This window comes from Styela clava, chromosome 1, assembly GCF_964204865.1.
Source record: "Styela clava chromosome 1, kaStyClav1.hap1.2, whole genome shotgun sequence".
Lineage (NCBI taxonomy): Eukaryota > Metazoa > Chordata > Ascidiacea > Stolidobranchia > Styelidae > Styela > Styela clava.
The window spans coordinates 9,496,215-9,509,272 of record NC_135250.1 but is presented as its reverse complement, the minus strand read 5'-3'; the positions used below and the strand labels follow the sequence as shown (position 1 = coordinate 9,509,272).

Genomic DNA, 13,058 nt, shown 5'->3' with positions numbered 1-13,058 from the left:
TATAATATAGAAGTTGGTTAGAAGTGCTTTGGGCATTAATTGATTTCTCAAAAGAGGTAATAGTGAAGGTATAGGTACAACTTCATAGCCATATGCCTAGGTGTGGGCTTGTTTTGGTCCTCGAACTGCATCTGGTGCAAGATAATTTTCAGTAAGCCACAAAATAATGATTTCCTAAAACAAAATTATTGTCTGTGCACGTGCATAACTTGGCATATACCGTAATATTATGTCTGCATAAAGTAACATTAAGAAAAAAATTTGCGCTGGCTATATTAGACATTCACTTTCATTATGATAGTTTATTTATTCGAGCTTTTGCGTTGATTAAATGTGCGCTCCAGAAGTATGTGTACCAATATGCGGTTAACTAATTTTGTTCCCCTACTTTACATCAAGTTGTGTAAATGGACTGCAACCTATGAGCAGGGGGTATATTCACTTGGCTAACACAGACAGTCCCCGAACTCGTGCTAAAACTAAATTCGGAATAAAATTATGGTCTAATCTGGTACATATACTACGGGAGTACCTTTAAATGTGCATATATTATAAAACCCTTTCTTAATTGTTGGTAAATTCAACCTTTCTTTGCAGTATATTAGGATTTTTTACATGGTAGAAATAAAATGCGTCATGGCGTCTGGTCTAAGCTATCATAATGACGACAGCATATCAGAATCTTGTTTCAGTCAAGGTCTAGCGCATATTTTAAGAATAGCGTTTTTGAGAATATTCTTCAAAATGGCCTACCTTATTCCTTCACAAGTATTTGCATCACATTGTAGGTTATATATTAATTTTTCATTATTATTTTACATAAAATAAGATATAGAGAACAAGAAATATCATTTTAATAGGAAGGATTCATTATGAAAAATGAACAGGATAACAGTTGAAAAACACACAGAAGTTGTATAATATTTTCGGCTAAAAATTTGCTTTTGAAGATGAAATGAGAGGATTTCAACATGTTTTTACATTGCAATTAAATTTTTGAGAAAAATTTGTAAATTTTTTTGTAACCATCAAAAACTGCAAATAAAATATAAAACTTAAAATTGTTCCTAATATGCACTGAGAGCACTGATTCCTTCCACTTTTCCTGGTCCTGGTAATCTTTGTGATCCTGAAGCCTTCTTTCTCAATGCTTCTGCCATTCCTGGTAATTTGACGAAATGGACACGAGCCAGTGTGTGTTTGTGACAGACTTTAGAAACAAACTGCCTGCTGTATGCCTGTTGAATAAAATATTAACGTTACTTCATTATGGCATTAGGATGGGAGACGGAAAAGTTGACAAGACTATATATAGACTGCCAATTCACGTTGTCCCTCAAAAAATTTGAACTTGCACATCGGTATTAAATCTGTTTGTCTGTAGTCAACTTAATCTGTGAATGGTTTAATATTTAGTGTAAGATGCTTATTCACAAAGTTTGCTCCAAACAAGCCACAACTGACATCTAACAAAACGTGAACGTTTGGAAAGACTGCAATCTTTCTGGTTCGGTATTGCCTACCGAACACCTTGGGTGAGATACCGAACGTGAGATTCGAATACGAGATGTATAACCTGTGATGCTAATGCTTTAAGCCAGCGTTTCTCAAACTGTTTTCCGCGAGATTCTTTGGAGTGTTCCTCGGGATAGTCATCGAAATCGCGACTAAATTGGGCGCTTCTGGGTTGTTAATTTGTCCCCCAACTGGCGTGGACAGGCCTTGCTATCTAAACAGGCAGACAGGCTTCGTGCCAGTCTGGAAAGCATAGCATTTTTGTCAACAGTTCAATTTAGTTAACCGTCATCTGTCGGCCTAATATTTTAATTGTCAAGTTTTACCGCAAACTTTTGAATTTTACCATAGGCTAAATTTTTTGGAAACCGCCCTTCTCAATGGATTGCTGGCTTAAAATTGGAAGCCTCAAAAAATTTTGTGATAAGCCGGTTGTGCAGGTAGATTGCACAATTTAAATCAATTAACCTTCTAATTCCTAGGTGTTCCACGAGGCGAGATAAAAAGCGAAGGCGATTTGGGGCAAAAAAAAGTTGAGAAATGTTGCTTTAAGCACTAGGCCACAGGACATACTGTCCCAGCCTCATCTGTCAAGCGTCCCTTTCTTACCACTTACCTCTTGTAAGTGATCAAGTTTATTATGAGCAATCGCTTCATCTTTTGTAAGTAGTATAGTATTCCATGGTGACCATTCTTCATCTCTATCCCATCTTACTAATACAAGATCATACAAATCATCCCATGAACTCAGTATACTTTGTGCTCCCCAGATATTTTCAATCAAGTATTGAAGATCTTTTTCCTACAGACATAATTTTAATATTTTACGAAGGGTAGGTCTTCGTGTCGATTTGAGAATATAATATAATTCAAGATAATGTAAATCGATGACGAGACAAAGGGATAAAGATAGTAACCTAGTTATATCAGATTGTCGATAAGCTATGAAAATAATACTAGAAATGCTTTGTTTGTTTGGACAAATTTTGTCAAGCAATACCTAACTCATTATTTGAAACCTATTTGGGATTGCGTACTTGACTCATTACATGGAATGAGGTAAAAACAAGTAAAACAGATTTTGTATGATTTATGACAATTTACACTACAATTTCTAGTACCTGTATCAAGTATGCAATTTTGCTGTTATCATGATAACCTTCTTCTGATTGTCGAAGTGCTCGTAACATGATTCGATAATGCGAATAATCTTGTCTTGTACGAGCTTCATTATCCAGTTGCTGAACCCTGATGAATAAAAAGTTAATTTTGAGCCAACCAAGTCACTTTCACACATAGATATAATATTTTGAATATTCAACTTCAATTAGAGAAAGATACCTATTTCATCCGGGCATACTACATTTCGTCTGTGGATCAGAATTTGGGTGAAAGTTTAAATACAAGCTTCAATTAGCTAGTTAAAACTGAAAGTATGCAAAATCAGTCAAAAAAATGATAGTATACACTTATATACATACATTTTTATCTTCTTTTAAGAATTTATCACTAAGGTATGTCCGAAATACATTCGAAACAGTTATATTTGAGAGGTCAAGCACTGAAAACATGCTAGCCATCACATGCTGAAATCTTGAACATGGTTCCGAGTTTCGAATTTCACGAAGATTCATAAATGATAAGCTGTATATTAACTGAAGTTATGATTCCTTTTTTAAATGATATTATCACATATGAAATGCTTAACCAGATTGCTAGTCGTATGCCCAACATGGATAAGTAACAAGACGATACTTCGTCTGCCAGGAAAACTTTTTTGAACCATAATACAGGTATTCACTTACTTTCTGCTTTTTCCAACAGCCCTTGACTTGGAAGTAAGTTGAAACTCAGTGGACGGTAGGTATTGGTTCGAACTTGGACAAAAGTATATATCTCGAACCAAAGTACTTGGATCTTGTGGAACCTGGTAAAAATTGAAATACAATTTAATTTTATCATTTTTCAAGAAGAGGCTCCAAATAGTCAGAGTATCGACATCTGTAGATCGAAACTAGAAGTTCATAAAATGTTTAGTGATTAGCTCCGATTATTGAATCTATTATGTTATTATTCCGGGTTGATGACCTCAGGCATAAACAATCTACCGTTTACATCACCCTGAGCTCCCTACATGTCTTTGGTTGCTTGTGTAGAGCCTTTTTCTAAGTGATGGTTTAAAATTATTGCCAAAAATATTTTTAATTACTTCTAAACAGGTATCCAAAACTAATAAAATATTCAAATTGATTCAGAATTAACTATATTTTCGATATTTTTATTCTTGCTTTTATGGATGTATCAGAATAGTTTCATTAGTAAAAGTCATCATTTTAAGTCATTGAAGTCAAATAGTATAACTAAAAGGCCTGCATTAAAATTTGGAAAACCTATTTTTATTTCTGAATTCTATGCACAGAACATTAATTCATATAACATTGACATCTAAATTTTCTCTGTTGAACATGATACAATTTGAATATCTTCAACATACCATATTCAAAAATATTATTTCAGGATGTATTTGGAACAGTGGATTGATTATTCGGTTTGCGCTATTCCTGCTTCCGGTTTTCTATACATACCTTGAGTAGTCGAGCAGCCTCTGGATTGAAAAGTGGATTCTTACAATATTGCAGGAACAATGTGGAAATTCGTTTTCTCAATCCTTCTAAATTAGTGTCCCTGACTCCTCTCATGAGCAGATCTGCTTCACGATCTATAAGTTCAGTAATCTCTCTTGTCAACTTACAATCATGTTCCTATAATAAAAAATGTTTGAAAAATGAAATGCATTGAGAAGTCGCTGATAGTGAAAAGGTAAAGATTGATAAATAAAAACTAACCATTTGACAATATCTACTCAAAAAATCTTTAAGGAAGTCAAATATGGAGTTTTTTAGCGCGTAGCATGCTGTGCCAACAGTGGAATCGAGATTTGAATTAAACCTAGTTTTAGTTTAAAAAACGCACAAAATGATAGTTTTAGTGTCAATGTGACTCATACTCATCCATTTCATTGTTGTTTATGAAATTTACAATGACTCGAACGCAACTTAGGACTCGGATTTGCTGGGACTTGTATGTGACTCAAGTCTTAAATGGCCCGCAACTTGACTTGTGAATTGAAGTTTAGGGACAGCTCAATATACATTAAAAAAATCGAGAAAAAAAATATTTTAAAAAAAATTGACAGTCACCTTCACAGTGTGTTTTAATGTCAGAAGTACGTCGAGCCTTTCATCTTGTGTGAGATACTTCATATTGATACTGTTGTATATATCTCTCAATTCTTTTGCTCGAATTGTATATTGGGTATCCATCTCTGTATGTCGGCCATCATATGCTTTCCACCTTTTTGGAGCTGCTGCCTGAAATATAAGATTTTTATGAAATTTTCTGGAGCGTATTAAGAAGAAGTTGTTACACCAGCTGAGCGGTTGGCACATCATGCTAAACGATAGAATACGCTAGCCATCCCACCTCTGATTACCTTGCAGGTTTACAGGTTCGAATCCTGTGCATCCTAAGTAAAACCCTTCCGAATGTCTACCTATGTTAACAACAATCAATGTTGTTTCGGATAGATATTTATTGTTGTTCGTGTGGTTAAAAAGTATGATACCTTTTCTAAAATAAATAATAAAAATTCAGTCAATAAAATCACACAATACCTTGTCTAAAAACTGCAAAATCTTTTTCTCTTTTCCGTCTTTATAAGCATCAATTTTTCGACGATCAATTGAACCAATAAGTTGAGTTTCTTGTTCAAGTAACGCACATAAAGCTGCCTTTCTTTCTGCTCCGGTAAATTCATTGTCAATATGACCAAGTTCTTCAAGTCTCCATTCTGAATAGTAAAAGTTTATATATAAATTTAAAAAGCAAATGAATAACGCCTCACTTTTGAACCCAAGATGTGAACCTGTAATACCGTTTTAACCGCTGGTTCACCGCCCCCACAAATAATTCAGTTTGCTTACTTTCCAGTGCAGAATACAGCAAATCAAAATCTTCTCGAGTTTTTGGATTGATTCTTTTCTCAAATTCTTGTTTAATTCTTTCTTCTTTTTCTCTCCTTTTTCTGATTTCTTCTTGTCTCTCCCATTCAATTCGACGGTCACGATCCAGTTTTAATTCATCCACGAGATGTCTAGCTTGCCATCGACGGAAATATGATTGCAGAACAATGACCTAGCAAGAAAATGATATTTTGGTAAAAAATAGCTGTAAAAAAATTAACCATTTCGCTATGCAATAGAATGATGTAAACTTCTTTTTAAAATAAGGAGATCTTATTCAAATACCGGTAGGTTGGTTCTAAAAAATTATTCGATTAGATTTTTAATTTTTCAAAATTTTCTGTTTTTTTTTTATTTATAGGCTTTTCAAAGTATATAATTATACTTATTTGATCCAAGCTTTGACAAATGCTGAAAAATTCTATTGCATATGGCAATTAATGAAGAACAATGATGCAAAGCGTCATTCGAGTAATACTAAGTTTTGGAAAAAATAAAAATTAAATTTAAAGGAACTGATAAAGCATATGAAATAGAATTTTATACTTATCACAGAAAGAAATGATAATAAGATGGTCAAATCATAGGACGAAACAAGAAAATAAATCCAGGTGAAATATTGTAATGGCTGAACTACTACCAAGTTTGCAAGTTAAGTAAAGAGTATTTATCAATTACTGCTGGTATAAACGAACAACCCAGCATCCGTTGAGTTCAATATCAATCTGTGAGTCTGCAAAACAAACCAATCAAGCAACAATATCCATGCTTACTGCTTTAATTCTCTTTTTCATATATTCGTCATAAGTGATATATTTTCGTGGTGTTAATATTATGTCTTCATCTGTAGAAATGTAACAACCAACTTTTGGCATTTGTGTCGATGTTACATTAGTTGTCTGCTGCGTACTGTTCTTTTCAAAAACTGTCTGTAATGTAAAATGTGAATGCCCATTTAAACAAAAATAATTCTTTTTTGTGAAATTTACTTCAAGCTTTGCGTTAATTTGTAATGTGCCACCATAAATCTATACAGTTACGGTGGCTGTTGACAATTGAATGGCCGTCCATAACTTTTGCTTAGAGACGAGTGAGTATCTTTTATGCTTGGGCGAGAGCATGTGGCCTTGCTTTGAGCAAATTCTCTTAAAAATGTAGAATGGAATTCGGTTTCTTCCCGGGAAAAAATCCCTTTTCAAGGAATGATTTTATTGTATTAGGGGGAAAAAATTTGAGATCAGTATTATAAATATAGTTTGATTATTCAATATCATTGTAATACATATCAATCAGTGCACACAATATAAAAAATACAAACTTTAGAAGATCCAGAGTGAAAAGATGAACATATCATTAGCTGATGATACATCAAACTAAAATCGGGTTTTTATCTTTAGTAAGGGGGGAATAAAAAGTTTAAAAATAAGCAAAGGGAGGATGGTATGAAAAAAGGTTGAAAACCACTGTATTAATATGTAAATATGTAATAAAATGAATTTGACTTTCTTACCTGACAATCTCTGGTAAATTTTTCAACTTCACTTGCTTTGACTTTTTTCTGAGCAGTTTGTGCTGCAGCGTGATGAAACTGAGTACCAGATAATTTATGTCTGAAACCACCAAGAAATGTTTTCTTTCTTTGCTGTCGTTCAATTTCAACAACAACTTCTCGGAATTCGTTGTTTTCTAAAAAGCATAAAATTTTTGCATTTTAACAAGTTTGAAAATACATTTAGTTGTCTTGAAACTATCGTTATAAACCATATTTCGAAAAATATAAAAGATCAGAAAGCATAGAAGAAATTGGAAGTGTCCTTAAAATCTCCTCAACCTTAGCTGGAGAGCAGGATTTATGACATTTTGTTAGTGCTGACATCAACGCTACCAGAAATTATAGTGGCTCCAGCTCCTAGCCATCTAATTATTATTTTCTCCTTCATGATTTCGTAGTACTTCATATAAGACCAAAAGCTATCCTGTTGAGTTTATAATTTATTTATCCAATGCCTAATTCATAAAAAAAATTAAAATTTTCATGTTATTTTGTATAGTTAAAGTCGAGTTTAGAGATCATTTTTAAAATTCGAAACTCTTATATCATGGTTTTGAGTCGCAGTCGCATGGTTTAAAGCAGCTCCATAGGAAGGAAAAAATTAGACTCTAATAGTCTGATATTAAATTGGAGACACTGATCACAAAGCCTTATTTTTTACCTTAGAGCTGGAGCCATTGTAATTTTAAACCAGCTTTCCAGCCTTGCTTTTAACAAAATCATGAACTTCAACTGAGTATTACCTTTAGCAACCCGAACTGTAATAAAATCAGGGGTCCCTGGTGCTTTCTTTCCTTTTACAGATTTGAGTGATATATTTGGATCTGTTGATAATATCTCAAACTGTATCGTGCCGTTAGGATTGACTCCTAAATCAAGCAAAGTGCTCTGAAGATTGACTTCTTCTCCTGAAAGATAGAAAAAAATACAATACATATAAAATAAATTTTCACCAAAAAAATCACATCAATTGTTACAGTAGTGATTTACGCATTGGATCTATCTATGTTGGTAATGTAGATTGAAGGTCTTCCAAATAGGAAATTTATTTTATACTAGCAATTATCGAACAGGGAAATCTAGTGGCCTAGTAGTTAAAGCGTTAGACCCAATATGATAGCGTAGGTCAAAATCTTGAGTTCAAATCCCATGCCCATCACCTCGACCAGGGTATAATAAGTTGGATATACAATGCTGAACCGCAAAGATACTGGTTCTTCCAAACTATAAGTAGCTTCTCAGTTAGCAGTGGTTGCTTGTGTAGAGCCTTGTTTGGAGTAAAATGCATATAAATTCGTTGTATAAAATAGCTTATATGGAAAGGCATAAGATATGCTAGGTGATGCTATAATCGGCTGACAATAAATCCAGTAGAATAGCTTCTTTCGAAGTCGTATTCTTAAATACCAAACTATTCCTACATGTGCATCCTCAAGATAGAGTAGGATTTACATATTTATCTCGGGGGAGACAAATGCCAATAAGGGGCTTAATCATATGACGAACCACGTCTGGTTACCAGTTTATGTCGATTATAGTATTAGTCAGCCAGTTATTTGTTTTCAGAAGCACGGACTTGATGGCGGAGGAAGCCGTAACCCCACGGCGGCAAGAAGTCCAGCAATCCTCTCGCACATAACTATTCCTGCATGGGATTCGAACCCACGCAGGGTAATCAGAGGTGCGGTGGCAAGGGTGTTCCTAACGCTTAACCTCAGCATTAGATATTCAAGAATTTAAAACGATCTTACCATTGCATCTAATCTGCAACTCAGACTTTGTATCTTCAATTTCTTTCAACGCATTTTCTTTCAAAGTTGATATGCTAGTACTGAGAGCAGATGCTATTGTTATTACTTCAGTGCTCGGTAGAAGTTGAAATTTAACTAAAAATAAAGTAAAATATTTGATAATGATAGAAATTTTATGAATTACCACTCACAAATTAAACAAACTACTCTAAAAAGTGAAATTCATTCATTCACAAAAACAGATCAAGTTTAAAATGTAGCTATCAGCAATGGGCGGTATGCAGTGTTCCCTCTAAGGTGTGCGCGTCTGCGCGCGCACACAGCTTTCAGAGGCTGCGCACACGCATAGATTTACTGCGCAGTGCGCACAGACTTATTTCGATGTAATGTAACAATGTGCTCGGTTGGCAGGTTGAGAAAGTTTGTTGTTGGCCCACTTATTACCCGGTTAGATCGCCAAAATTTCTTCATTGGTTTTTGCACAAATATTAGTCATTTCCAAAAAAGTGCGCACACACCAAAACTTCTGCGCACACATACTACAAAAAATTAGAGGGAACATTGGCGGTATGGCCCAATGGTTAAAGCCCACAATCTCAACCAGAGTGTAATAAATTAAGTAGGCAGTGGGCATTACCTTCTTACATATTGTAAAATATCAGTGGCTGCTTGCTTGCACAGGGCCTTGTTGAGAGCAAAAGGTATGATGAAGCAACATATAAAAAAAAAATTTGGTACTCCTAAAGTATGCGCACCAAAATGTCGCATAACCTGAACCATAACCTGGTACACAACCTGGGTTCAGGTTGTGCGACATCTTGGTGCGAATACTTCAGGAGGTCCAAAAATTTTGTATAGCAGAGGTCATGGGAAAAACTTCTGGTTGAAGTATCTAATACATAACTTACACTTAACAAAACTAATGTAAAAAAAAATAACAGTCAATGAAGTTTAATGAACTATTTTGTGTCAAATCAAGTCTACCGTGCAACCCATGAAACCCACACCACCAGGAATGTGATGAATAGGGTGAGTTGAACCAAACAAAAAGGTCATGATCATGCAAAACTTAAGTAAACTCAAAGCTTCATTGGGAATTGCGGGGTGTAATATGCCATATAAATACTACTATACCAGTGGCAGTTGCTTCTTTTTCTTGTTGGGTTTCAGCAGTTTCTGGTTGACTTTGTTGATCTTGGCCTCCTTCTGTTTGCTTTTCTTCCAATGTTTCTGCTCCACCTAAATCAAAGTTACGAATAGACAACTGGTTGATTAGAACTTCTACCAGTATCCAAGTCCATGCATTTTGAAGTATAAACAGGTTAGCTAATTCTATTCCCATTTTGTACTGAAACAATGCTGAGAAGCTTAGTTTCACCATATTATCACTTTTCCTCTTCCTTAAAATATAATAATGAATAAGACGAATTGCCAACAAAAAATCATGAGCCCATTACCTATTATTATGAATTGTAATATATTTCATTTCCTAATCTAGTCTACGATTCTTAATCTACATTGATAGATAGTAATGCAATATTTATTACCACAATAATTGCTTACCAGTTGTAACAGTTGGAGCATCATCAGTTTGTTTTTCAGTTGATATATCATCTGTACCAACTCCACTTGGTAATGGAGCAATAAGCTGTGGTTGTTCTGATTCTGCTGGAGGCTCTTTGGTTGATATTACAGGTTCTTCAGCATTGGTAGGTGCAGTCTCAGTTTGGTTGTTATTTTCCTGAGGCTGGTCTGCATTGGTCTCTACAGGTGCATTTGTTTCATTCTCAGCAGACTGCTCATCACTGGCTGCTGCTGGTTGTTCAACATTGGTCTCGGCAACTTTGTCTGCTGGTGTCTCAGCAGCTTTATCTACAGACGGCTCTACATTGGTCTCTGCAGCTTGGTCTGCTGGTTTCTCAGCATTGGTCTCTGCCGCTTGGTCTACACTCGGCTCTGCTGGTTGCTCAGAAATGGTCTCAGCAGCCTGGTCTTCACTAGTCCCTGCTGGTTGTGCTACATTGTTCTCTGCTGGTTCATTTACAATGGTATCTGTTGGTTCGTCTGTATTGGTCTCTGTTGGTTGGTCTGTATTGGTCTCTAATGGTTTGTCTGTATTTGTCTCTGTTGGTTGGTCTGTAGAAGTTCCTACCTGTTCAGCATTGGTGTCTGCTACCTCTGCTGCCTTGCTCTTTTCTTCTGTTTCCTGTTCAGTCGTTGTTTTGGCTGGTTCAACAGTTCCTATAAAACATATTAACAGATAGATAGAGTATGTACTGTATAGGGTACAAGATATATTCAGTACTATACATGCATCTTCACTGAACTACAATAGATGAAAAGAGAGAACAGATAAATTCAAGAGGTACTCCTTTACGCTTTTAATAAAATCTTTATTTGTTGTGATAAATCGGTAAGTGAAATGTATACTACACAATACGACCCCTGGATATCCTGACAAAAAGGAATGAATTTTTACGACAAGGCTATGGCGTCTGAAATTGCAATGTTTTTATTGATATTGAAGTTGGAGTTATATTTTCAAACTGCCACAGCATTTTTTCATGCTTCCCAGATTGATGATTCAGAATTTAAAACTTTCAATAAGGATAATCGAGGTCAAAATTTCCGATAGAAACTAAAAACATTGACAATTAAAAAAGGCTTACATCTGTCAATGTTTTTATGGTTTAAAATGTGTTTTTCTTGCAGTTGAAAACTAGAATTTTTTTTTTAAATCAACCACTACTCAACCCTGGCATCAGGTGTTCTAATGTAATAAACAGTCTTAAAATTTGCACGCAGAATCCTGGCACCGGATTCAGTGAGATTTTTTTGCTCTTGTTTGTAAAAATTGGGTTGGTGGAATGTAACACATTGCTCACTGGTTACCATATAATATAATATTACAACCAGATTTAGCCGACGAAATTTTATATGCTGACTATAGTCAATACTAAATTAAGGTCTTAACGGTAATAAATTAATATCTTAACGCACTAACGGTATCATTTCTGTTAATTTATCCCAATATATCCTTGCATATAGGGTTTTAAGTTCTCTGAAGATCTTAAGTTCAATTTCACAAATGTATTTTACCTTCCTTTTTAGATGTTTCTTCTTCCATGTCGTAAATTCGCGCGTTTTTCTGAACAACCTAAAAACAGTTTTGCTAAAACGAGCTCAGACAGAGAGGGTGAGCGCTGTGTGTATCGCGACTCCTGTCTACATTACCATGACTACCAACACTGGAGGCATTATAGGATCGAATTTAAATCTCTTAATGTATCCATAGGGGGGCGATAAAGAACTTTTATATTTTCGCTTCGACAAATTGAGGCATTTCCTTGAAAAGTTGACACTTCGATTTTGACCGTCGTCTCTCTCTAATGTCGCGTCGCGTTAGGTTTGTGGTAGAAGCTGTTATTCATGCAACTAAATTGATATCATTTATTTGAAACACCCAACTCTATCATATTTGGCAGAAAAAGAAGCTATTTGTTTCCGCGATTGTCGCAGCCCAAAAGAACTTCGATATGCTGATATGGCTGTACAATCCAGTAATCATTTAGTTAACTAGGTCAAACCTGTTAGCACATCGTTTAAGTAATCACTTAACTATCTGAAGTTTCAACTTCTTTAAAATGTCATGTGTACGATACATGGGTCTCATGTAGTTTCGTACCTAACATACTTCGGGTCTCGTGTAGTTTCGTACCTAACGTACTTCTAGTAGGCGTAGCATGACAATTTTTTGATATGTCAATCCTAACCCCCATCTGACTAGGCCATCCAAAAATTACGTCACTACGACATCACAATCACGTCATAGAGCTTGCCAAATATACGTACGATCGCCCGGAATGGCATCGGCGCCGACGATAAAGAACTGACTAACGTCACCGATCTCTCTCCTATTGGGATCGTAGTGACGAGAAAACGAGAGAAATAGCTGTTCTATTTCGGGTGCTCGTCTGCGTGTCTTGGATGGCAGTTCGTATGGTTTAAATGCTCTATTACGTCGCAGTGACGTAATTTTTGAATGACGTAGTCAGGTGGGGGTTAGGATTGATACGTGAAAAAATTGTTATGCTTTGCCCACTAGAAGTAGTCTATGTTAGGTACGAAACTACGTCATGAGACCCGTTATTCCTAACCCCCACCTGACTATGCCATCCAAAAATGACGTCACCAACACGGCATAGAGCTTGCCAAAGT

General features: G+C 35.4%; 2 protein-coding genes across 2 annotated transcripts in view; both read right to left on the bottom strand.

Moving 5' to 3' along the window:
• Positions 1–13,058, bottom strand: part of LOC120348241 (putative MFS-type transporter C09D4.1) — a 282,049-nt gene that overhangs the window by 175,529 nt on the left and 93,462 nt on the right. The gene's annotated exons all lie outside the window — the stretch shown is intronic.
• On the bottom strand, positions 790–12,154 carry LOC120343402 (IQ motif and ubiquitin-like domain-containing protein). The gene is made up of 15 exons (XM_039412572.2): positions 11,940–12,154; positions 10,404–11,081; positions 9,975–10,079; positions 8,841–8,975; positions 7,833–7,997; positions 7,048–7,223; positions 6,311–6,466; positions 5,499–5,709; positions 5,190–5,365; positions 4,716–4,886; positions 4,101–4,277; positions 3,321–3,442; positions 2,637–2,763; positions 2,132–2,317; positions 790–1,238 (listed from the first exon to the last, which is right to left on the bottom strand). The coding sequence occupies exons 1-15, from the start codon at positions 11,965–11,967 to the stop codon at positions 1,068–1,070; spliced, it is 2,784 nt and encodes a 927-aa protein (XP_039268506.2). The 5' UTR covers positions 11,968–12,154; the 3' UTR covers positions 790–1,067.

Excerpts from the sequence above, each read along its gene's own strand:
- LOC120343402 (XM_039412572.2), bottom strand. The coding sequence starts at position 11,967 with ATGGAAGAAGAAACATCTAAAAAGGAAG. Across the intron at positions 7,998-8,840 it reads GTTGCAGATTAGATGCAATG|GAGAAGAAGTCAATCTTCAG; the intron begins GTAAGATCGTTT and ends TCTATCTTTCAG. Across the intron at positions 6,467-7,047 it reads AATTTACCAGAGATTGTCAG|ACAGTTTTTGAAAAGAACAG; the intron begins GTAAGAAAGTCA and ends TTTACATTACAG.